Genomic DNA, 24,974 nt, shown 5'->3' with positions numbered 1-24,974 from the left:
CCAGTGAATCACTCTAATTCTCATTAAGAGGCTTCCCCCCAGTAGCACCCTAATTCAAAATAATGAAAGTAGAGACTGAGTGCGATTCTAATACCAGTTGAGACCTATCTTTTAATATTTCTCTGGTGATGGATTAGGGATCGGGGAAATTCATCTCAGATCATAGAACCTAATTTAATAAGGGATCATTCCAAGAGTATTGCATTTTATAATAATGTCATTTAATGTGTCGTCTTCCATTTTTACCGTCCCATATGTATGCTTACATGATGGTGCCATAGGGATAAACTTTTAAAGAACCAGCATCATTTTTTGTCCGAGGTTCTTCTTAACGAGGAAGTTTATCAATGATAGGGTCTATTAGCAAGCTATTATAATTGCGGAGTAAAGAAACAGTGGAAGCCAAGAGAATAGTTACACAAATGACAATTTCAGACACTGAAGTGAAGGGAAAGGAAGAGCATTTAAAAGTAGGTTAAAAACCGATTTTAGTGTCTAATGCAATAGTGCGCTAACATGACGAATGTGGTAACCTACTGGTTTAAAATGCATGATAATAAAATCATTTTCCCCCTGTAAAAATGTCTACATACAACACATTCTGGTTGCTTGTTTGCTGTATTCCTGCGATTATTTAAGTGGATTGAATCTTGTTTGGATATTTTAATGTCTGTTTTCCAATGTGCTTTTCCCCAAAAGTACAGCAATTTGCCATTCTTTGAGGGCAGCAAATTATCAACAACTCATGTAATGGATAGGACTTTATTATCGTGTATTACTATTTGGACTGTATTTAATTGGTTATGTTATTTGCATTCCCTGGCATTGCACTGAAGGTGAAATTCTTGGTGATTCCAACAATGCCTAAGTCACTCAAGGTCAGGAAATAACCCAACCACCTGAATGTCAATAGATTGTTACTGGCTGTAAGTCGTATAGCTGCAGCCTGAGCCCTGCGTAATCACACTTCTATCGTGCCAAGCCTCTAGGAAAAATGATGTTATAATGAGAATGTTTGTTCCAAATACATTCAAGTGATTAAGTCTTTATTTTCAGGTAACAACTCAATAGCTTCACTGTAAGGTTTGACAGAATTAAATCAAATACAGACAGCGCAAACAGGAACCAGTTGAGTAATAACCTGCTGTAAACAATAATCGGATTACGCGAATTTTTCCAGCATTGAAATGTGTTGTTTGAAGGGGAACACAATTAATACAAAATGAGGGGTTTCATATTTTTTCTTCTCTGTGTTTTCAAAGTTTTCTTTTCTTCAGAATATTGCAACTCATGGTATTTCTTACACTTTTTCTTGTGCAACTCCGTTTCTTTTTCTTGTCTTCTCAGACATATTCTTTCTTGATATTTCTTTTTATTTTCTTCTTTAAATTTTAAGATCCGATTTGTCTGCCGACTTCTTATTCTCTTCCATTTCTTCTTCCTTCCATTTTTATTGTCTCCTGCTGAAGTCAGTTATTTTGTAGTTTTTCAGGTTTAGTTTCTGAGCCTTACCACTGATCGGTTTGTAAAACCCTCTTTACAAGCTGGAAAAGTTTCATCTAGATTTTATTGCCTAGATTTTTTTTTCTCACTTTGTTTTCTTTTCATGTGTTAGTGCACTGTTTGTTAAGATGGTTTCTTTTGATTAAATATCAAAAGTTATTCCTCCAGTAGGAATGCTACATATGTACACGTTTGGCATCTGGAACAGCTTTAAGGACTCATTCAGTTCACAAAGAGAAAATTAGGACTGTTTCAAATCAGAAAAAAAATGATGTCTGGTTGTATCTAAAATAATTAAAAATGACTAGTTTATATCAAAAAATTAGAAATTAAAAAAATTTTATTGAGGACTATTTTTAATGAATGTTGCCTGTGTGAGTCACCGTTTTCAGTTTCCACCAAATGTTTTTTCCATATCGCCTTCATGACAAATAAAGTAAAGAAAAAAAAGGGGATGACAAATGTTGATGGTTAATAACCCAGGGTCATGTGCACTTTCAATGTTTTTTCCTGGTTTTAATGTATAATTGATTTTAATGTATAATTGATCATTGTTCCTCTTCCTACTTATATGATTCTTTGCTTAAGCAACTAACGTAACCGTACTGATTCGGTGCAATGATTAGTTGCTGCAAGTACCAGCCTGGTATGAAAACGCCCCCCTGCACCAGCACCCCACAACAGCACCCGAGCCTGAAATCACTCTGAGAGAGCTGTGAGGGCAGGAGGTGTCTTCTGAGCCCGGGGACCATGCGTGGTTAGGGTAGGAGACTGGGTGTCCCAATTCCTGGACACGTTTTTGGAGCTCAGTATCAAGCATGAAGTGGCCAAGGTGGGAGGCTGCTCCTCAGGCACTATTTGGATCCTTTTATGTTACATTAGTCACTGCTAAGAAAGTTAAACTAGTATCAACCAACCCACTTGCGTCTGTAACTGGTTAACTTGGTCTGAGTCCAGTTTGCTAAGTTGCTGATTAAAAACCCAACCAAAATGTGGTATAAATAGCACTATCTCAGTGGGAAAACTGGCAATAGTTACAAAATGGGTCCCAGTCAGACAGATCTAAGAGGAAAGTATCATCAGAAAGTTAACTGTCTGCCAAAGAATATAAGTGAAAGAATGTTTCCAAACTTAGTCATTTCTTGCTTCTCATTTGTTCCTTCGTTTCCCCCTTGCCTCTGTCTTTTTCCCATCCGCAAGTCCATCCATAAATGCCCGTCCCTCCCACCACCTTCTCCTCATGCTATTATATTTGGCATATCTGCTTCTCATCACCGAGCTTAGCGGCGGCAGACAGCTGAACTCCTAATTATAGACTTGTAGACCATCTCATAGTAGAAATGACCTTCAAGACATGAATTTAGGAAGAAGCCTTCCATCATGTTGTCACTGTAGGCTTTACTTCTTGCCTTATCAGACCCTGGCAATACCTGCCAGGGGAACCTTCTTGGCCAACCACAAACCAGAACTATTTGTATGGGTGCAAGCCTTCATCCACACCAGGACATTCCATTCCAGTTTGTCACATAGCGGCACAGCTCATGGTTTTCCTTTTGTTTCTTTGTTACTATAAATTAATCAGAATTCAGTTTTAATCTAGAAATTCACAGTCAGTTCACTCTAAGAATGTGATAGTCAATACCTAGGATAATATAATTGTGCGTTTAAGTCATAAGGCATTTTTCTTTAGCTGTCCGGACAGGTATAAATCAGGCTCAAAAAAAAGCCCAGGCTGCCACAGCAAATATTCTTTATTACAATACAAAACTGATTTTCAACAAATAAAATAAGCTGTTGTGGTCAGTATTCCCACAGATATCTGTGTCTGCTAAAGCATTTGCAGACAGCAGGCACGGGAAACGACAAACAACCGATGAAGTGCATGTTGTAAAGCCCAAACCAGTATAGTACAAAACCTGTCAATAATTTGCTATGTTCTCATTGCAGCATAAAACCAACATCAGCTAAAATCCGCCACATAATAACCCTCCTTAACAAGGTAGGGGCTGGAGTTTTTTTCTGGCAGCCCAATTTTTTTGAACCTAAATCAAAAATCCTATTAAAAATGTTGATAAAAGTGATCATAGGAATGTAACCACATTAGTCATCCTTTTCTCTCTACTATTGAACTAATATTTTTCAATGTAGGATACTTTATTAAATGCCATTAACTTTACATCAAATATGCCAAGCGTCTAACCAGTGGGGAGTCTATGAAGAACAAGAGATTGTTTTTCCATCTAGAAACGCAGCCTGTTCTTGCAGTCCTTGTGCACGCCGAAGTCCAGTGCTGTCAGGATCTACACCGTAATCAACGTTAACTTTTACTTCCTTATGAACCTCATGGCTTACTCCCAAGTGATGGGCCAGGAAAAACACTGTGAAAGGTCAGTGGGTGTAGGCAGAGATCTCTTTGGACACACAGAAGCTCTCTTCTCTCTCCCATAAGAAGAGGAGCTAGAGAGAAGCAGGCGGAGAGGGCAGCGCATGCTGGGATGTGGCTGCCCAGCCAGCTGCTCGCACACCCGCTCCTTGCCTGCCAACTCAAAGCCACTCCAGCATTAGGCTTAAGATCGCAACACATCATCTCAGTTGGAAACACTCTTTAAATCAGTTTTAACAGAATCTGTTTCATTGCCCTACAATTTGAGTACGAAAGAAAGACATTGAAAAATGACTAATTCAAGAGTGTTTTCCCTTCTGAAAACCCAATTTCACCCAGCGAAGGGAGTGTGGGCTGTGAGGGCCCCAGAGCCAAGGGCATTTGGTGGTTATTTGGCTGCGAAGCAGCGTGCAAACACACACTATTTAAATATCCATGGAGGCAGTTTTCACAGCTCTCTGCTTATATCCAGATTGAGTTTTATACATAAACTGGAATTCAACTTATTTTTATATAAAGAAATGTATATGATTTTGTATACATTTTAAAATAACGGTTTATTTTGGGTATTGAATGACTTTTCTGAGAACTTAGACGTAAGTTGTTACTTAGATATAAATTTTCTTTAATAGTGATCTCAAAAAAAAGTTGTACTTTATGAAGTAACATTTACGCCAACAAATGTGAGCTGCAGAGGGTACTGGTTCATGAGACCTCCCATTTAGTCACAACCCATCAAAATATTATCCATATGTTACAAATGAGGGAAGACAATTATAATTAAATGATATTTTGCATTAATTGCATTTAAAGGATAGCAGTTTGCTGATAGCTAGGATAAGACTGCCTATTCAACATGTCTAATTGTGCAAAATCTGGTAGAGTGGAAGAAAAACCCATTACATAAAGTTTAACAGTCTGCTGTCCTCCTTTCCATCACTGTCCGTACCCTTTCCAGCAAGGTAACCCATGACCTTGTCCCAGGAGTTATTACATTCTCAGAGGGTACAAGGCCAGAAGGATCTTTAGTGAGGAGGGGGACAATCTCCATGTCCTCCACCCAGTGGTGCTTCTTTCTGCCTCCTGACCCCACAGGCAGCATCCAGCTCCCCTGAAGGCAGTTTGGTTTCAACACCACTAGGAATTACGGAGACAGTGGCCATTAATGGATGATGGATTAATGGATATCAGAAAATTTAATTTCCTGGTTATACTCTATGATTCTGGTCTTTCAGTAGGGACATAAATGTGTGAGATAATGATATTTCAAGCCCAAATTGTGGATAGTCCCTCTCAATTTTTCCCTTCTGAATTCACACAGTTGGGACAGCGGATTTGGCTGAGGAAATGTGCTGTTAGCCTGAGTGTCATAAAGTTACTCTCAAGGCTCTTTTAGGTTGTTTAATTTAGGAAAATAAATTGATGAGTGAGTAAAGTATTCCATGAATACACCAATGTTTATTTACAAACGATGTGTTATTTACAAGTCGTTTCCCTGAACAGGCAGCCAACTGACCAGGAGACACTCCTCTTCTTTTGCACAGCTCCCACCCTCTCAAGGCAGTCACAATAAACAAACCGTGCTTCTCCCTGGCATCCTATTCTGCTCTGGATGCTGCACCTACTCTTCCTGCTCCACTCTGCTTCTCTCCCGCTTTCCCCGCAACGCTGTTGCACACGCAGAAACACAGCACAGCCTCCGGATCTCTCCTCTGTGCCTGTCATCACGCCACAAGGATGCTCTCCACCCACACACACCTAATGTGTGACTCATCTCAGTGTCTGCCTGCGTTTAGGGAATGGTTTCTACTGTTTTGGCCATCTTGTTACATAAAGAAGCTCAATTGTCTCCTATGCCCATCTGCAGTGAAGCTTGGTTATTGCATCCACCACGTTCAATAACACTGGACTTGATCCTATTACTGCATCACGCGCAAGCAGGTTCCTAGATATAAGGCTGCTTTATATAGAATTAACTAATTTTGCTACTGCCTGGAAGCTGTAATTCAGGGGTCAATGCTAGTTAGCTTCAAAGAGGTGTTTTCAGTTTATTTATTTGTCTGATCTAGTCTGGTTTTATGGAGATTCAATACTTTTCACATTACCACTTGTGACCGCTTGAAAATAAGCAGTATTACAAGCTTGTTGCTCCTCTGCAAGAGCTGTAGTTGTATTTAATGCTTTTATATATTTTTCACTTGTATCTGTTCTAAAGCCTGTCCACATGTGATGCTTTCCTCAGTGTCCCAGGGCAAACTGTCAGTAGTATTGAGTAAGAGAGTTGTGATGGACATTTGGTCTTAAATTGTTCCCCTGGACTACAGCGACAGGAGCAACTCTCAGACAAACACCAAGAGCCCGAGGCTATAATTTTCTTAGATCTTTTAGGCTAAACAAGGTTGTATCTACTCAATAGCTGTACAGAAGAAATCAAGGGAAAATGCAATTTGTGAACAATGCATTTCTTCTGTGCACAAACCTGATCTTTTCTTCGTTTCCCTTTTGCAGCACTTTTTGCTGGAAAACCTGGCTTGTGAACTTAGTTCCAGCACCATCCTGGCTTGTGAACTTAGTTCCAGACACGGTTCTGTGCTCCTCTCTGGCAGTAAAAACCACAAAGTCATGCTTCACAAGGCTGCATCTGCACCAAAGATAGACCCCAACTTCCCTTGCTAACAGCAAGGCCCTGAGTACATGAGCTTGAACGCCAGGAGTGGGGTGGCCAGGAGTGGAGTTCCCTCAACTTCCAGCTTCAGGGAGCTCCATTCCTGTCCTACTCTTACTTTACAGAGAGATGTCCTCCGACTGCTATATTCTGGCTGGACAAACTAAATTTACAAACATACCATCTTGCTGTATTTTCCCAGCATTATTGGCTGTCCTAGGATGGTTGTGAGTGCACAGAATTTTGCTTCCTAAGGACGCACATATTTTTCCCAGGTTTTTGTCTGTCCCCAGGGCACTCTTACATCTTCCCAGGAAAACAATGCTGTGAGCAGCAATACCAGCAGTGGAAGAGAGCAGGAGAGGAGTGGCTGCAGCAGACAGCAGCTTAAGATCTGAGACAGAAGAGTGCTCATCACGGCACTCACCCTCTGTAAAGACGTGGGTGAGCTGGAAAATGTACTCAGATTCTCTGCGCATCTTAGCTGCTTTTCTAGCAAGGAAAAGAACGAGATCTGTAAGCATGGGGCAGATGGTGGGGCAGCAGGAATGCTAACATTCCCTGGAGGGGGAGAGAGGGAGGGATGAAGAAGGGCTCACCCTTAGGCTGCCCCCTCCCCTGAAGCCCCACCTTGACCTCCCCAGCAGCAACTGCGGGTGTCCACCCACCCCAGGTTGGGTCCCCCTTCTGCCTTCTCCATCAGCCCAGCCTCTGCCAAGGTGAAGATGTTCATGCTGCCGTCCCTCCCACACATGGGTTGTCAAGGTGCCTGCTCCTACTTGAGGTGAGAACCTCTCATCCTCCATCAGCAGTGAGGCTGCCTTCTGCTGTCTCCTGCCGCTTGCTGGGCAGTTATGAGTAGGATCGAGGTGCTCAGTAGAAGACAAGAAAGAGAAAGGACACCCAGAGGTCCCAGCCCTTGGGTTTCTAAGAGAAGACATGATGCACCATGCAGACCTCCTTTGCCATCCTTGCTGCAGGGCTCTGTACTTCTCCCTCATGCCGTGCCCTTCACAAGCCACCAAAGGCTGACATGGTGCACAGAAGGAAACGATTCCCCTTGCGGGGTCTGATGGGAACATAGCCTTGGGGCTGCCATGCAAATGTCAGGCGCCCAAACCGTGCCACCGACCAGCACAAAACTCCTTCACATCACCACGGCAGAGGCATTTGAGACAGTCCTGGGGACTCGGGGTGTTTTTTACACAGCTGATGTGATATCAGAGGAGCTCAGTCTTTGTGGGATTTTATTTTGCCTTAGTAAACCCAGCTGGTGCCCCTCGCTGTTCTCCAGCCACCCTCAGACCAGGTCACTTAGTTTCCTTCCATCATTTAAAACGGCTTTGGGGCTGCGTCCAGGAGAAAGGACTGCCAGTAGAGAGAAATGAGGACAAGAAAAAGCATCTTTCAAGGGTATTTTGGAGGGAGACTGGAATAACATGAGAGAAAGGAGCAAAGAAGAGCCATGGAAGTCAGCATGGAGATGCGAAAACCACATGCAGAACCAGGCAAGAAATTAGAAGTGGTTATGTGAGAATGGAGAGACTTCATCTGTGTTGCAATTCCTCTCAAGACACCCAGAGACAAGGGGTGGGGAGGAAATGTAAGGTTATGTTAAGCCCATTCACTCTTATTTATATGAGCTGGGGAATTTAAAAACTGATCCCATTACTTCAAAACTCACCAAAATTTACCACAAACTTCCTGGCCACCTGCCTGGACACAGTGATGGCCGAGGAACTGGCACGATGGTAAATATGGCAATAGTTTTGTGCAGATCTCTTTTTTAAGCTGTTTTTTAGCCTGATCAAGAACTTTGAGGAAATAAACAATGTGCAAAGAAGAGGATTAGGACTTTTAAAACGAAAGGCTCTTTCCCAAGTGCCAGATGTGCAGTGCTGAACTCAGATGTACAGGACATATCCAGCACACAGAAGCTGGAGCGCAGGAACAGTGGTGGTACTGCCTATAGAGACACCTGAGGCAAGAAGAAGCCAGTACAGATTTAAGGACAGCTTTCAGAATTTCTTAGCATTTTCTTTAAGTTTTTGAAGATTCAATTCCCTGTTTAAGTTATGACTATCCCAATCTTGTATCTGTTAAAATATGAAAGGGCAAGTTTTTAAAAACATAAATGGCATTTTATTACTAATGGCAGTACTAAAATTCTTCTTTCTGCCCTGATTATTATCCTGGCATGCCTGAGCCCCTAATGTTAATCTATGTATCTGCTAGCTAGTGCTTCAAGTTTTCTGAAATCAGTAAAAGCCAAATTTACAGTTTCCTTATTGACAACACTCTAAGCAGTCTGAATCACCATGTCGCCTTGTGGTAAAGAGTAACGAGTGTATGAGCACAAGGAAAATAGTTAAAAACAAATGCAATTCCTGGCTAATGTTAATTTTTATTTTTCTGAAAACTAAGTGGGACACTTATAAAACTTGTGCAAAAGCTTGAAAAAACATTAAATGTATTCACACTTTAAATAGCCATAAAGATAAATTACTCATGGGAATACATCATACTTAACTCAGCCTGACCTTGGACACATCTTGGCTAATAACAATTGGTTTGAAGTATATACGTTCCATTTATAACAGAAGGCTTAATTCATCTTTCTCCAGGCACAGAACAGCGAGCTGACACTCTGTAAATCCTGCTTTTCCATTGTTTAACTGAGAAGTCTCAGTGCAGATGTTATGAAAGAAAGCTCAGAGAGAAAATTCACAGGCACTTCGCTGGCCCACGAAAATAAGTTCTTGATTACAAGCAAAACGAGTCCATTAGAAATTACTTCTGAACATAAAATAATTTATGAATTGCAAATGTTTATCTTTCCTTTAGCAATATTACTACACTTAAATTACTTTTGAAATTCATGAAAAATCCTTTACCTAGGTAGGAGAATATTGTAAACTATTCCTGTAATTAAACTGATTGCGTATGTAAAGATTTTCATCTGCTTCCTATTATAAAGCAGTTTATCAGCTGTATGGAACAAGAATGAAACACACTAAAGGTCAGATCTTTTCCTAATGCACTAAGACAGAGCTACTGCTGTTTACACCAGGGAAGAATCTGGCCTTTAAAGCTGGCTCTGGTAGCCAACAGATCTTATCAGGGAATCCTCTCCTGCAGGCTTGCATTCGCAGCAGCCTAAGAATAACCAAACTCCCCACCTGCAGGTACTGGACAAGGAGAAAAAACATCTGAAAAATCACCAGAAATCATACAGATTTGTTATCATCCTTCTCCATCTTAAGGACGAATGTTGTGGCAACGGTATTTCCTCAAATTAATGGCTGGTCACGTTATTGTGATAATCTAAACCAGACATTTAACATGTATCAAACCAGTAAATTCATTAGCCTATTGTTTTCTTTTTTTCTTATAGGTTCTGTGTCATGGCCCTCACCCAAGCAAAATCTCTGCTCCAGTCAACAAAGTCAATGGAAATAAATACAAATGTTGCCTGAACAGGGACAGCAACGGTATTTACATGTGTTTTCCATTGTCCTGCATTTAACCTCTCAAAGATATTTTGGGGGAATACTTTATTTACATTCTCTTTAAACAGGAATATGTTTACCTTCTCCCTAAAGATTACCACATGTCAAAACACTTCCAAATCTAAATATTTCATAAGAGAGAATCTGCATAATAAATAATGTATACACATTAAGAGAAAGAATAGCGTAAAAGATGTTTTGAGTATTCACAGCTATTTTGTAACGGGCTAGAGGCAGTACCTTAATTTTCAGCAGATTATCTCTCTTGGTAAGCGCTAGCCAAGTTTCCGTTGCTTAAATATTTATTCAAAGGACAAGTAAGAGATTTCTAAGTGCGTTGTTGTTAATACTAAGAGTTTGCACACTGCTGTCTTTGTGGCAGTATGGTTCATGGACTAAGGTTTAAAGCACCCTCTACAATCCTACCCACCAGGAGGGGCAGGTGCTCGGTGCCAGCTCTCACTAGAAGAATTGTTTTAGTCACTACACTAAAAAAGCCCTCCAAGAAAAGTTGTTGCGTCTCTTCTCTCCGGCTGCATCCCAAATTCAGATGCTTTCTAATAACATGGCTAATTCTTATTTTTCAAAAGCCCTTTCTAGTGTGAGCTATTCAAATATGGGTTAACACCACCATCTCATCTAAGCTGCATCTGGTGTTCTCATCATCATTGACTACAGGGACATCTCCTCGTGTAAGGAGAAGAAAATAGTAGGTCTAAATTGTTCTTAGGGAAATAGGAATGGAGGCAGTGGCCGCTTAACATCAGCGTGATGAAATGTTTCCCCTGTCACAGAGTGTGCGGAGCATGTTAACATCTTGCTTGGCGTGTGTGACCACAGCAGTGAAGGGGCTAGTCAAAAGCAGAAGACTGGAGATTAGAACAGTTGGGGTTTGCACACTGCAGGAACTGTGACATCAATATGACCCCACAGCCATTAAGCTCTGAGCAAAATCGCTATTATTTACCATCTCACAGTGATACGAGATCACTTTATGCAAACCCAGGAAACCAAAAAGCTTGAGTGATGATGCAGATGCAGGGGATGCTATAGAACTGTGCATTCAAAGCACTGAAGGCTGGATGCCAACACCTGCTGACCGGCTTGTCAATCGGACAGAAGCAGCTGTTGACTAATTTGTACCTGTTTTTCTGCTTTTTCCAGAAGATGCAGAATCCAGGGTGACATTTTCAAGGAGCAAAACACTAAAGCACCAGTGCCAGCACAGAGAGGAGGAAGCACAGGAGCTTGCTGAGGGAGCTTCCAGCCACCGGCTGCAGAAATGGTTAAGGACTTATAGATGCTCTTTCAGGATCACGGTAGGAAATCCAAGTGCAGAGCAGCAATGTGGACATTAGACTGTAATGTGGAATGTCAGCCTGAACAGTGATGCAGCTGCATTTTCTTAATGCACTATTAAAACCGTTATCTTCTTTTAAGGAAGATGTTCATAAAAGATTACACTACTCTGGAACTGTGTTATATCAGCCACGGGTTTATGCCCTCGGTATTTCAGGAAGGCTGCAGCTGCTTCTAGAGTCGAACTGCCTCTTGTTCACAGCAGTGACCCACGATGAGTGCACTTTGTAGCTCCCCATTTTAGAATTCTCACTCAGAATTTTTCCCTGGGTGATTTTTCCCTGGGTGAAAGGAGCCTCTCGATACCACATCAGTATTTAATGAACAGCATGTTTTACTCGCAAAGGCCGTAAAACCTGTGTTACGAAGGAAAACGTTCTCAAACGCTTTTCACAGAAAAAGTATTAAAAAGCTGAACACAGAGAAAAGGAGGGGTAGGTAGATGGGCTTTCAAAACGTGATGCAAATCTCCTTTCTTACCTACTTTTTTCCATTATCTTACAGAAAGAGCTAGCAGCTTGGGGCCAGAGTGGAAGAAAAAGGGACACCAGAGTCCAGATTTTCTGCTTTCCGAGACCACAGAAGTAGGCTAGTTATGCAGGGTTAGCCACTAGAGCAAAGCAGCAGTTTTTCTCTATTCTTTTAGCTTACCTTTCCTCTTCAGGAAAAGCTAAGGCTCTTGCCCGAGTGCAAAACATCATTGCTGAAAAAGAGGCTGCCTTCTGCGGAACAAAACAAGAGCCATCTGTTGGCACAGCATCAGTGTGTGCAAAGCATGGGTGACACAACACACGACTGATGCAGCAGATCCCTACGGATGCTGCAGGCAGGAGCTCCCTGCCCTCACTCGCAGCCGTTGTCTCCGAGCAAGCCGGTGATACCGTGTTCAGGCCTTGCAGGCATCTGCCCACTGTAAGGAAAAATCAGCCTCAAATTGGGAAGTGTTGGGTTTGCGTTGCTTCTTACTTCTCGTTGTCAGAAGAAGACACACTGTTATCGCACTGCCAAGAAAGGTGACAGGCACTGAGGGCTCTGCTGATTTTTCCATTAGAAATTTAGCTTGTGCCCACTTAGTAAAATGAGTAACAACCGGCAAAACAATATAAATGTATCCTAAAAACCAAACCTTGAGATACTCTGCAACTGCACTAGCAAGATTCACGGTGCGGAAAATCCTGAGGATTTTCTTCCTTCACACTAAGTTAATTGCCTAAAGAACGTCTGGAGAGAAGGCTGGGCACTCACGCAAGGTGTGAGCTGTGGCTGCTCATATCTCTGAGAACACTTATTAGATCCTTCATCAAAACCAGGGGCTGAAATATAGGTGAAGTTGAAAACAAGCACAATTTTCCCTGTTCCTTTGAGAACTTCGTTTCCCATTTCAAAAACGCAAAACCGATGCAGATCCACCTCTTTTATTTTTGACATAGCAGACAACCTTTAAGGTGCACTTTCCACCACTGCTACTTCATAATAAGGGTGAATAGGCTCAGAAATTGTGTAGAAACTGAAAAATTAAGGGAACAGCCCCCAAATGGGACAAGCATCAGTATTTCCTGGGCAGGAGTTAGTACAGTATGTACTGTGACATCAAACACATTATCTGTTCCTTGCGTACCCAGTGACAGTTCACTTGAAGGACTGCTGTGCTCGTAAGGGCACAGGGCTGTTGCACAGAACCCTCGGCTGGATACCACATTGCTCGAGTGCTCTTCTCCTGCTGCTTTTCTGAAAGGTAAGTTTAAGCGCGCTGGTTAAAAGCTTTGCCTGGAACAAAGCTGAGCTGATAATGAACTATGAGACATATCAAGTTTATAGACAGCATTTAGCACACTTTCATGCACTTTTATGCAGGGGGCAAACCCAGTGTTTTCTCTCTTTCTCCTTTTAAGTGTTCTCTTATGGAGAAAGGAGGTCTGTGGTAGGAGTCAGTGCGGAGGTGTTTGGAGTTGTCTGTAAGACATCTGGCTGCCACGGTACTTCACTGCTCACCTAACATCATGCTGCTGTAGAGAGAGAACACAAGGTGGAAACTGCTACTTCACCGTGCAAGAATCTGCAAAGTTCCTGCTGTGAACATGCCATCGGTTCTATGAGGACAGAAACAGGTGTTTATCCCTTCCGATGTGGTTTATCTGATCCCTTCTCTAAATCCCCTTCTCAGGCCAGTACATCTCCATGTAAATCCCATGCTAAAATTTTATCTACAGAAAGCATGCATTGTACGCGCACTGGCTGGCTCATGAAATATCCATAATTAAATTCCATGAAATCTACAGGTTTTCATATCGGTTCAGGCACTCTAAGAAATCAAATGGAAATAGGAGAATTCTGGCCAATTTCTGTTGGCCTTTAGGCTTGTTAGGTATTCCTGTCCAAGGAAACCAAGAATGTAAGTATTCCTGTCCAAAATATCTCATTAAGATTATTTTATTTTCATTACAGCTGCACTGAAAAATACAGAGTTCTCTTACACCATCCAATTGTCATTCCCTGTTAGGATGAAAGTACATTTTCTGTGGTTTTTATTACAATTTTCTTGAAGACAAATATGCCAATATCGGAGCGTGCTGTAAGGATCTGAAATTCACACTGCATGCACCCATCGCAGTTTGCATTACACCCATGACCTGGCACAGGACTGTGAAGCAACTGTGTTTAAACCAGTTGTGCTATCAACAGCCCAGGTAGGACGCAACAAGTTTATACAGAGAATATTCGATGCTGTGATTGTGAACTACAGGGCCACGGTGACCGGGCTGCAATATTAGCTGCTCACGCACATATTAATTAACTTCTTTATTTGGGGATCAATCAACACGGCCGTTAGTTTTATTGACTTTATAATTAGCACAATCTTACTTTTGCTTGAATAAAGATGTTTTACCTAACAAAAAATCTATCCTGCCAAGCCCATTTGGAGCCAATTTTGTGGTCGCTCCTTGCAGCCCTTTCCAGGAGGCAACGGGGGGACCTGGGAGCCCCATGGGGCTCCTTTCAGAGCATCACAGGGGTGAAGGGGCTGTGCCTGGGTGGGCACTGGGCGCCTCCTCCTCTCAGGGACTTGCATGAGAGGCGCCTTCCCCTCACCAGAACCACTGTGGTGGTCGCCAGTCCCTCAGAGGTTTGTTGTCTTTCCTTCACAAGAGCCCCCGTAATGGGAGTCTTCATCTCACAACAGGCACCTCAGGCCTCCCCCAGCCCCCATGGAGAGAGCCTTCTCCTCACAAGAACTAATGTGGTGGACACCTTATCCTCACAAAACCCCTCATGACAGGCACCTTCCCCTCACAGGGACCACCATGGTGGGCGTCCTCCCTTCAGAAGAGCCCCCATAACTGGTGCCTCAGCCCCTCTCGCCCTCATGGCAGGTGCCTGTCCCTCAGAGACCGCCATAGCGAGCATCTTCCCTTCACAACAGCCCCCATAACGGGCACCTTCCACCTCACAACAGGAGCCTCAGCCCCCTGCAGCCCCTCACAAGGACTTTCATAGCAGGAATCTTCCCCTCGCAGGGACTCCATTAGGGATGCCTGCCCCTTACTACAGGCGCCTCAGTCCCTCTCACTTTCAAGGCAGGCGCCTTCCCCTCATAGGGGCTCCCATGATAGGCACCTGCCCCTCACAGGGAACCCCATGGTAGGCTCTTCTCTTTACAAGAACCACTATAAGAGGTGCCTTCCCCTCACAACACGCTCCTCACCCACTCCAGACCCCATGATGATCACCTGCCCCTCAAACGACCACTGCCTTCCCTTCACAAAAGCCCCCACAATGGGCACCTTCTCTTCACTACAGTGCCTCAGCCCCATTGAGGGCCTTCCCTTCCCAAAGAGCCCCCAATGAAGGTGCCCTCCCCTCACTACGACGCCTCAGCCCCTATGGCAGGCACCTGCCCCTCACAATGTTCACGTCAGCCACCCAAGACCCCACGATGAGTGCTGCCTCTCACAGGGACCACCACCTTCTCTTACCAAGAGACCCCATTCCCCAAGAGCCTTCCGTTCCCCAAGAGCTCCAGTTGAGGGTGCCTTCCCTACGCTCCCCCCACCCTTATTGTGGGTGCCTCCCTTCCCAAGTGCCCTGACTGAGGGCACCTCCCTCTCCCAAGAGCTGCCACAATGGGCACCTTCCCTTCACTACAGCGCCTCAGCCCCCATTAAGGGCACCTTCCCCTCACTACATGCTCCCCAGCCACCCCAGACCCCATGATGGGCACCTGCCTCTCACAGGAACCAACACCTTCCCTTCACAAGAGTCTCCACAATGGACACCTGACCCTCCCAAGAGCCCACACTGAGGGCACCTTCCCTACCCCAAGAGCCCCCATAACAGGCACCCTCCCCTCACTACAGCATCCCAGGCCCTCTGACAGGTGCCTTTCCCTTGCCAAGGGGGTCTATAATGGGCACCCTCTTCTCACAACGTGCACCTCAGCCACCCCAGACATCCCATGATGGGCACCGCCTGCCCCTCACAGGGACTACTGCCTTCTCTTCACAAAAGCTCCCACTGAGGGCACCTTCCCTTCCCCAGGGATCCCCAATGAAGGTGCCTTTCCTTCCCTATGTTGCCCCAGCCCCTATTGTGGGCACCTTCCCTTCCCAAGAGCCCCCACATAAGGGGTGCCTTCCCCTCACAACGTGCACCTCAGCCAACCCAGACCTCTTGATGGACACCTTCCCTTCACAATAGCCTCCACAATGGGTGCCTTTCCCTTCACTACCACACCTCAGCCCCTATGACTTACACCTGCCCCTCACAAAGGAAGAAGCCTTCCCTTCTCCAAGAGCCCCCATTGAAGGAGCCTTCCCTTCTCCAAGAGCCCCCATTGAAGGAGCCTTCCCTTTGTCTAGAGCCCCCATTGAAGGAGTCTTCCCTTCTCCAAGAGCCCCCATTGAAGGAGCCTTCCCTTCTCCAAGAGCCCCCATTGAAGGAGCCTCCCCTACATTGTCCCAGCCCATATTGTGGGCGCCTTTCCTTCCTAAGAGCCACCATAACGGGCGCCTTAATCTCACATGGACCGACATCTTCCCTTCAGAAAAGCCCCCACAATGGGCACCTTCCCCTCACAAAAGCCACACTGAAGGCACCTTCCCTTCCCTACATTGCCTCAGCCCCTATTATCGGGGCCACCCCCCCTCCCACACGCCCCCATCGCCTCGGGGCAGCCTCTCCTCCACGTGGGTGGAGGTGAAAATTCCACACGAAGTGCAAACACTTCGCCCCCACCCCACCCCCCCCCCGCCCCGCTCCTTCCCTGGAAAATACTTCGAGCCATTAACGCTTTCCTCGATTTTATTACCTGAGGGAACTCGACAAGAACTTGTAAAGACAGTTGCTACGTGATTTCCACCGGTCTGTTTCTCTCCGAAAGAAAACAAAAGCCGAGCGGAGCCGCCGCGGTGCGATTTGTGACGCCGAAAACTCGGGGTGGGGGGGAAACGGATAAAATAAAGAAAGTGGCAGCGATAAAAAGATGCGCGGTGCTTCCTCCCGTAGCTGGGCGCTATCGGTCTGTCGCGATATCTACGGAGCAGAAAGAAAGGGGCGAGCTCTGCGGCAGGCGTGAAAAGCACAGAACAGAAAGGATTTCAGAAAGGATGAAGTCATAACTTCATAGGATGTTAGAAAGTACCGGGGTCCCCCGCCCCCCCCGACACGTTAACCTTCTCAGTCAATAAGTCGCAAAGTGTCTTAAATTCGTTACTTGGCACTTAATTCGTGACGTCGGAAAAATGGATTAAGAAAAGGTGAAGCAAACCTGAGTGAAACAAAATATATTGTACTGACAACAAAGATAATGAAATAACAGCATCTTCCCCCCCCCTTCCCCCTTTTTTAAAATAACTTAAAATACACTAGAAAAAATATGGTCAATATAAATAATTTTGTTTTCATGGAGAACAAATAGATACAAAGCCCGTCCATACCGAAGTTCGCGTAGAAGAGCTTTCCCTCTGTCTTGGCAAGAAGTATGAGGGGCTGATGGCAAACTGGGATAACAATCACGGACTGCGAGGTACCCCAGGTTAAATAGGTCTTTCAAATAATAATAATAATAACAACAAAAAAAAAATCACAAGGTTACGTGAATAGATACACCTTTATGAGATAAAATGCAAATGTCTGACAGTCGACTATCAATTCACAAGTTATAGCCAAAATAAACTTTGTTCGTGTGTATCAACATATTTTACATGTACCCAGTACCTCTTATCTGAATTGGCCGCTGTGTAAAGTGGTGGTTGGGAATTAAATACTCTTTTATTTCCTTTTGGTTTTGCCCTCGGGACAAGAGGGACCCAAGCGAAGGGAGGCACGCTCCGCTGTCCCGATCCTTCCCGCTCCCTTTCATTTCAGTGGGACAGCAAAGGACAAACACAGGTTTGAGAGTGGGAAAGGCAGCGCTTGATCTCCCTCTCTTTCCGCTTCCCTTCGAGATTAAAGGAGAAAGAACCCAGCCACGCTTGTTTGTTTTGTTTTGTTTCTACTAAAGATGAGGGTGAAGTGCAAGTGAATCAAAGGACTCCATCAACGAAATACAAATACATGCAACCCGGAATGCTGCTGGAGGAAGGATCCCGGACAGTTTCCCATTGGAAATTCGCAGAGAAATCATTGTCTCTCTCGGGTTTTTTTTCTTTTTTTTTTTTCTTTTTACTTTTTTTTTTTTTTTTTCCTCTTCATCGTCGTCTCTCTCTCTTCTTTTTGTCGCTATTCCAGACGTGGTTGTTAAACTCAAGTATCTGATGCAACGTGAAAGGAGGCCCGCCTCTCTTATCAAATTTCTTGTATTAAAGTGAACTTCGCAGAAAAAGGTCAGTTTCAAAACCTGTGAACTTCCCAGCTGCGCGTCTAGTTCCTCTAATTCTTTAAATAAGTATATATCTCCCGACAGTTTCTCCTCTCCCTCGTCTTTTTTTTTTTTATTTTCCCCTTTTTTTTTTTATCTAAAAAAAAAAAACCAAAACCCAAAACCAACAGCGGAGGAGCGCGGTCACAGCCCCAGGGCGGCGGCGTGTTTCTTGGCCTTCAGGCGGAGGTCGGCGATGCTGGAGTTCTTGCTGGTGGTCTTGGCGGCGGCGGCGGCGGCCACCACGGAGGCGGCGGAGGCGGATTCGGCCAGCGTGGCGAGCGGGAGCCCGAAGGGGGGAGCGGGGAACATCATGTAGGGGGCGTGGGCCAGGTGCGGGTGGAGGTGATGGTGCGCGTGGGCCACGGCGCTGTCCAGCTGCAGCTGCGCCTGAACCTGCGCGACAAGGGCGGCGCTGGCACCGACCCACCCGGCGAGCGGGGCAACCCCCCGCCCGCCCCCCCCCACCCCCACCCCCGCGGCCCACCGGGCACTTGCCTGCTGGAAGGGCATCCTCAGCGCTCCCACGTTCACGTACGGGGCCACTCGGCAGGCTTCGAACTGGCTGGCGGCGCCGATCAGCACCCCTGAGGAGGCAACGGGAGGAGATTAGAGAGGCAGAGCTGCACGTACCGCGTGGCAGAGCCACCTTCACCCGCTCACACGCGTGGCAGAGAGCTCACACGCGTGGCAGAGCCAACTTCACCCGCTCACACGCGTGGCAGAGAGCTCACACGCGTGGCAGAGCCAACTTCACACGCTCACACGCGTGGCAGAGCCAACTTCACACGCTCACACGCGTGGCAGAGAGCTCACACGCGTGGCAGAGCCACCTTCATCGCTCACACGCATGGCAGAGAGCTCACACGCGTGGCAGAGCCACCTTGACCCGCTCACACGCGTGGCAAAGAGCTCACACGCGTGGCAGAGCCACCTTGACCCGCTCGCACGTGTGGCAGAGCCACTCACACCCGCACACACTCGTGGCAGAGGCGCTCACACCTGCACACACTCATGGCAAAGCCACCTGCATACACACGCATGTCAGAGCCGTTCACACACACACGTGTGGTAGAGCCACTCACACCCTCCTCAGCCCTGTACCTTTGTGGAGTTGGTTTTCTTGCTTTCGGCATTTGGCTCTTCGGTTTTGGAACCAAACCTGCCGGGGGGAAACACGGGTGTCACGGCCGGGGCTGCTGCCAGCCGAAAAAATAAACTCACTGAGAATAAAACCACCCCGCAGACAAAGAAGGCTCCCTCCTCCCAGGCAGCCCCCAGAACGCAAAAAGGCACGGGAAAATGAGTCAAAAAATACAGAAAATCGACGCTGGCGGAGTGCTCGTTCCAGGGAAATCGCTTTCTGAGCCCTGGTTTCGTCTTTCCGCATTAGAGTCTCAGAAGACCCAAACCGCCCCCGATATCTAATACCAACTGGCGATAATGGGTTTGGATGTCTGAACCGTCAGGCCCAATCGTGCTCATTAATAAGTAAATTAATTAGCTTTATCTTCAAGAAAAAAAACAAACAACAACAACAACCACCAAAGAATTTAATGACTCACTTTTTGGGGAGGGAGAGGAGTAATTACTGTCATAAAGCTGAGCTACAAAGAAGTTTAGAATTTCTCTGTTCCCCTGTGCAACGGAGTGTGGCACAGAAGCGGAGTAATTGTCTCATTATCATGATAATCTAATTTGCTTCCCCAGAAAAGGCTGCACGTTAGACAAGAACACACTTCTACTATTGGAAATGGAATTGTTAAAATAAATATCCAGAATAAAGTTCTGCTCGCTTAGAGAAGAGGGGAGAGAGGGAAGGAGGGAGAGGGCATCTTAAAACATTCCTGTTTAAAGAGAGAGCTCTGCATCACATCTCAGAAGCCTCATTGAAAAAGCGATCCTTTCCCCAGAGCCAAAAAAAAAAAAAAAAAATAAAAAGAAGGAGAAAAAAAAAGGTCTTTTTCGAGGTCTTACCCGAAGAGACAAATATAAATGCGAATTCCCCCCGCCCTGTCATTTACTGCAGCCAAGCAAAATCTGCCCAACAGCCGCGATCGCCTCGAGCTTCCCTCGGAAACGCACATTCCGTAATTTACAAATTAGTGCAGATGCGAGGCAAAATATTATTGCGAAGAGGTTTTTTTTTTTTTCCGGAACGATTTAGAGGGAATGAGTTTAATCTCTGTAAATCTCCCGAAACTGTTGGGCACCCCGCAGGGCCGGGGAACGGGAGCGCGGATGCCGCTGCCGTGGTCTTTGTCGATCCACCCGCTGGCAGAAGGAAACCCCTCCTTTTGCCATTTTTCAAAGCCAAATTGAAGCCCAACAACTTTTTTTTTTTTTTTTCCTCCGGTTTTGTTAGGATTTGCTGAGTGAAAACAGGCAGAAAAAAGGGGAGCAGAAAAAACGGAAGACTTATTTTGTGCGAGTCAGGCTGTGGTGACAAAACCTGTTTATTGTGACTTTTTCGGTTTGCCGTGACCGCTCCGTTTCTGTCCTCACCCAGTTTACAAGATGCAGGGAAACCCCACAAGGACTCTGCTCCCAGTTGGGTGCAGATGGTGGCCTTCGAGCACAAAGATTGCAGGGAGTATCTGTTACAGCGAGACTTTAACAGCTGCAGATGTGAGGGGCCTAAAACTGCTCCATGTGTTCCAACAAATAATAACTGGCCTTTTCTCCTTTTTATTATTGTTATTATTATTATTAGAACGGGAATACATCGGAGAAGCTACATTTGTTCTCATTTCGGGAGTTACCTTCCTCCCGAGATGGGCAAAACATAGACCCTTCCTCATCCTTCATCTCATCCCAACAAAACTCACAGAAAGCAGCCCAGGGACCGATTTGGAAAAACTTTGGGGAGGCAGCCCGAGGTTAAATGAAAGGAAGCTGTGGCTTCTCGGAACTGGAGAAGGCTTAAAATAGCCTGGTTTTATTGACTTCTGTATTTCATCCATCGCAACAAAGCCGGGCTGTCCACTCGGCTAAGTTTTCGTGCCGCTTCCTTCAATATTTAAGGACTACGACTGTAAAATACATTTTTTTTTGTTGGCACTTAGCAGTTCCTAGTTTAGTTTGTGGTCGCTACATCTATAGAGTTAAGGGGCACTCCCGCCGGGTGGGCCCAGCGCCGGGAACAGCCCGAGAGGGACCGCAACGAAACACTCTCCGCGGCTCCTGCCGAGGCAGAGAGGAAATAAATAAACGCATGGATTAAATAAAACGCCGCAGAGTGAGGGAACTCGCGAGGAGCCCAATCCACAACAGGGGCGATTTTACAGGGTACAATTGGGCGAGGGGAGCATCCCAAAGCCCGAGCCGCGGAGCACGGCCCGGCGGCCCCTTCCTCCCGCCCCGCCGCCGCCTCCCCGCGCCGGGCACGGCTCCCTCACCTGCACCCTGGCCTCGGAGAGCCCCAGCCGCTGGCTCAGCTCCTCCCGCATGAAGGCGTCCGGGTAGTGGGTCTCGTCGAAAAGCCTTTCCAGCTCGTTCAGCTGCTCCAGGGTGAAATTCGTCCGGCTCCTCCTCTGCTTGATTTTTGTCTGCCCTTCGTCCTCCATCGCTTTCGCATCCTCCTTGCGGTCCTTCAGCTCTGGGGAGACTGGGCACGACACCGGCAGTCAGACGGGATGGGGGACCGGGGGTGATGCCAGCGCCCGGGGGGAGGCGGCGAGGCCGGCGGAGCGCATCCCCCAGCCCGCCGCTCCCCGGGGAACCGGGCTGGGGCAGCCGGGAGAGGGGCCTTGTGCTCCCGGGGCTGCGCTAGGCCCGTTTCAGCCGCTGCCTTCCCGGCTCCGGTAACGGCTGGAGGCGGGGAACGGGGCCCGCAAGACCCGCACCGACCCCACCGCGGATCTCCGCGCAGCAACAGGTCCCGGTGCTCCCCTCCGCGCCCCCTTTTTCCTGGGAATTTCGTTTTCGTTGTTGGATAACGCCCCGCAGCTGTGCCTGCGCGGAGCCCCGCGGGACCCGCGGAGCTGCGCGATTCCCCCTCGCCCCGCTCGTTAGCGGGAATTCGTTAATTAGCCCTTCCCGGGGATGCTCCCGGCCGCTCCGCCTGTCCGAACAAAAGGGAGGCAGGGATCGCGGGTCCCCACGCCATCGCCCCGGCGCGGAAAACACGCGGAGCTGACGGCGGGGCGATTGCGGTGCCAGCCGGGGCGCGGAGCCACGCTTGTCCGCGGCCGAGCATCCCGCACCCGCGGGAGAACGAACGGTGCCGCGTGTCCAGGGTTTCGTTGGCAGCGCGGCTCCCCCGTGGGATGCTTAAACGGGAACGGATCGCGTTGCGAAAGCAAGTTAAATCCCCGCTTAAAAAATTTCACCTAAACTTCTAGGCTGGCCACGTTATTTTCCCGGTAACCGGGAAAAGACGGGAAGCCGCTCTCTCTCGCGGCTCCCCTTCCACCCGCGCTCCGTCCCGCCCGGTGCGCGGCCACCGCCCGCTCCCGCCGCCGTTCCGCGCGTGCCGACCCCGACGAGGGGAAGGAAGGGGAGCCGGGGGAGCCGCCGGCGCCGCCGTTACCGTCGCTGAGCTTGGGGGTGGCCGCCTCGGCGGCTCTCTCGGCGTCGGGCTCCCGGGGCGGGGACCGCCCGCCGCCCGCCCGCGCCGCGGGGCTGCCCGCCTCGTCGCGCCCCGGTTCTGCCGCCGTTCCGCCGTTCTCCCGCTGTCCTCCGCCTCCTCGCAGGGGCCCGCTCTCCAGCACCTCGCGGTAGGTGATGAGCTCCTTCTTCTCCTTCGTTTTGGGATCAAACGACTTGGAAACGAACGCCGTCAGCTCCTCCATGGCCGCGGCTCGGGGGCCCCGCTGCCCCGGCTCCCCGCATCCACGGGGCGGGGTGGCGGGGTACCGGCGCCCCGAGCCGTGCCGCCCGACGTGCAGGGGCTCTCGGGGTCTGATAGCGACGCCTCGATTGAAGTGGCACTATTTATACTTTGCAAAGCCTGCCCCTTGTTCCCGGCGAATTACCTCCCCTCGGAGCTCTGAACGCAGCCCTTCGCCGCCGCCCGGCCGCGCCGCCCGCCGCGGGGCTCTGCGGACAGGGCGCCGCCCGCCCGGACGGCCCCGCTGCGCCCTAATTAATTTAATTAAGACGCGGGCCCGTCTGCGAGGTCCCGGGCGAGCGCGGAGCGGGGAGAGGGGCCGGAGCTGCGGGGGAGTGGCCAAGGCTGGCGGGGGGAGCGCGCAGGCTCCGCGCACCGCCCCGCGGGGCTCGGGGGTGCCCGGGGCTGCCCCGGGAGCCTGCCCGGGGGAACCGGCCCCGGGGCGGCTGCCGAGTGCCTCCGAGGGCTCCCAGACCCGGCGAATTAACGGGTGGCTGACGGGGATGAGAAACGCGGCCGGACCATCGGGGGAGAGAGGCGTCAGATTAGAGCGAATTATGCTCTTTATCGCTAACGTTCTTTTTTTCTTTGTTGTTTAATTCCCACTTTTTTGTCGGCCAGAACGCGTCTCTTTTAAGCCTTTGCTAGAATTCTAATAAATTATTCAAAATTGTTTAACTCTCGCTTTTGTATTGATTTTTCATTTGACCTTTGGAAAAAAACCGACTTTATGTAAGAGAGCGATTATTTACTCGAGCGGGTTCGGTACCGGCCGTGGAATCGGTGTCTCTGACACCCGAGCACGCGCGTCTCAAGTCGCGACAGGCGACGATTTACTGCTTCTCCGTTCCAGGAGCGGGTCGAGCCGCTGGGGAACGGCTCCCACTCGTCCCGGCTGGCGTTTTGGGAAGCGGGGGGCTCGGACACCGGGAGCAGAACCGTTTGCCGGTGGCAGACCTGGTGCCGGCCGCTGCATCCTTACATTTCGTTTAATCTCACACGATACACTCTGCAGTTCCCCCGGTGGGAAGCGCGTACGGGGTAAACTCGCGTTAAACTACCCAAAGCCGTCAAAAGACGGGATTAAGTGCAAGGATCGGGCCGTTCCGTCGCGTTTCTCGCCGTCGCCCCGCGGGGGTTGCGCACGGGTGGCGGCTCGGGACGCGCTCTCCCGCCGTGCCTGCGCCTCCGAGGGAGCGCTCTCCCCTCGGCCGAGGGGGTGGTGTCCGTGCCGCCCCCCCAAACCCTCTTTAACCGCTTGGAAGCGAAACGAATCCCCGCGATGCGCGCCTCTCCCCGTCCCGCGTGGGTGCGCAGGGGGCTCGCCCCACCGGAGCGGCTCCCGATCGATCGCTCGGCGCTCGGCGGCGCTGCCTGGCCAGCCTCGATGCGCTCGGCGCTGCTTCGCTGCTGCCTGCCCGCCGACCCGGAAGGCGCTGAGCTCAAACCGGCAGCGGCGTCTCCGCTCCCCGGCTCGGCTGCTCCGGTAACGCGGCCCCGCGGCCACCCTGACAGGGGCAGGGAGGGCTCCGAGGGGCCGAGAGGGACGCTGCTGCTCCCCGGTGGGCGCTGCCGCTCCCCGGGGCGGCGAGGAGGCCTGACCGGTGGTGGGGCCGGTGCTGCTACCGCGATGCTGGCGCCACCGCGGGACCTCAGGATGGGCCCCTGTGGGGCTCGCCCGCCGGGGGGTGCGGGGCTGTGGGGCTCGCCCGCCTGGGGGTGCGGGACCGTGGGGCTCGGCCACCGGGTGCCGCGGGTCCAGGCGTGGGAACGGTGCGGGTTGTTTCCTCTCCCGGCTTCGGTTTTCCGGTTGCTTTGGGGCTGCGGGCAGCGCCGTGAGCGGCTGAGGAGCGCGGGTGCAAGGGGTA

General features: G+C 48.5%; 1 protein-coding gene across 2 annotated transcripts; it reads right to left on the bottom strand.

Annotated features, from left to right (window-relative positions):
* Nucleotides 1-18,106: 18,106 nt before the first annotated feature.
* Nucleotides 18,107-23,416, bottom strand: SHOX2 (short stature homeobox 2). 2 transcript variants are annotated; one of them, XM_054075083.1, is made up of 5 exons: nt 22,807-23,416; nt 21,674-21,882; nt 19,380-19,437; nt 18,774-18,862; nt 18,107-18,671 (listed from the first exon to the last, which is right to left on the bottom strand). In XM_054075083.1, exons 1-5 carry the CDS (start codon nt 23,066-23,068, stop codon nt 18,420-18,422), a joined length of 870 nt encoding a protein of 289 aa, XP_053931058.1. In that variant the 5' UTR covers nt 23,069-23,416; the 3' UTR covers nt 18,107-18,419. The 2 variants fall into 2 exon arrangements, with proteins under 2 accessions (XP_053931058.1, XP_053931057.1); XM_054075082.1 differs by having other exon boundaries at nt 18,107-18,862.
* Nucleotides 23,417-24,974: the final 1,558 nt, after the last annotated feature.

This window comes from Cuculus canorus, chromosome 9, assembly GCF_017976375.1.
Source record: "Cuculus canorus isolate bCucCan1 chromosome 9, bCucCan1.pri, whole genome shotgun sequence".
NCBI classification, from domain to species: Eukaryota; Metazoa; Chordata; class Aves; order Cuculiformes; family Cuculidae; genus Cuculus; species Cuculus canorus.
This window is presented reverse-complemented; position numbering and strand designations above follow the sequence as displayed.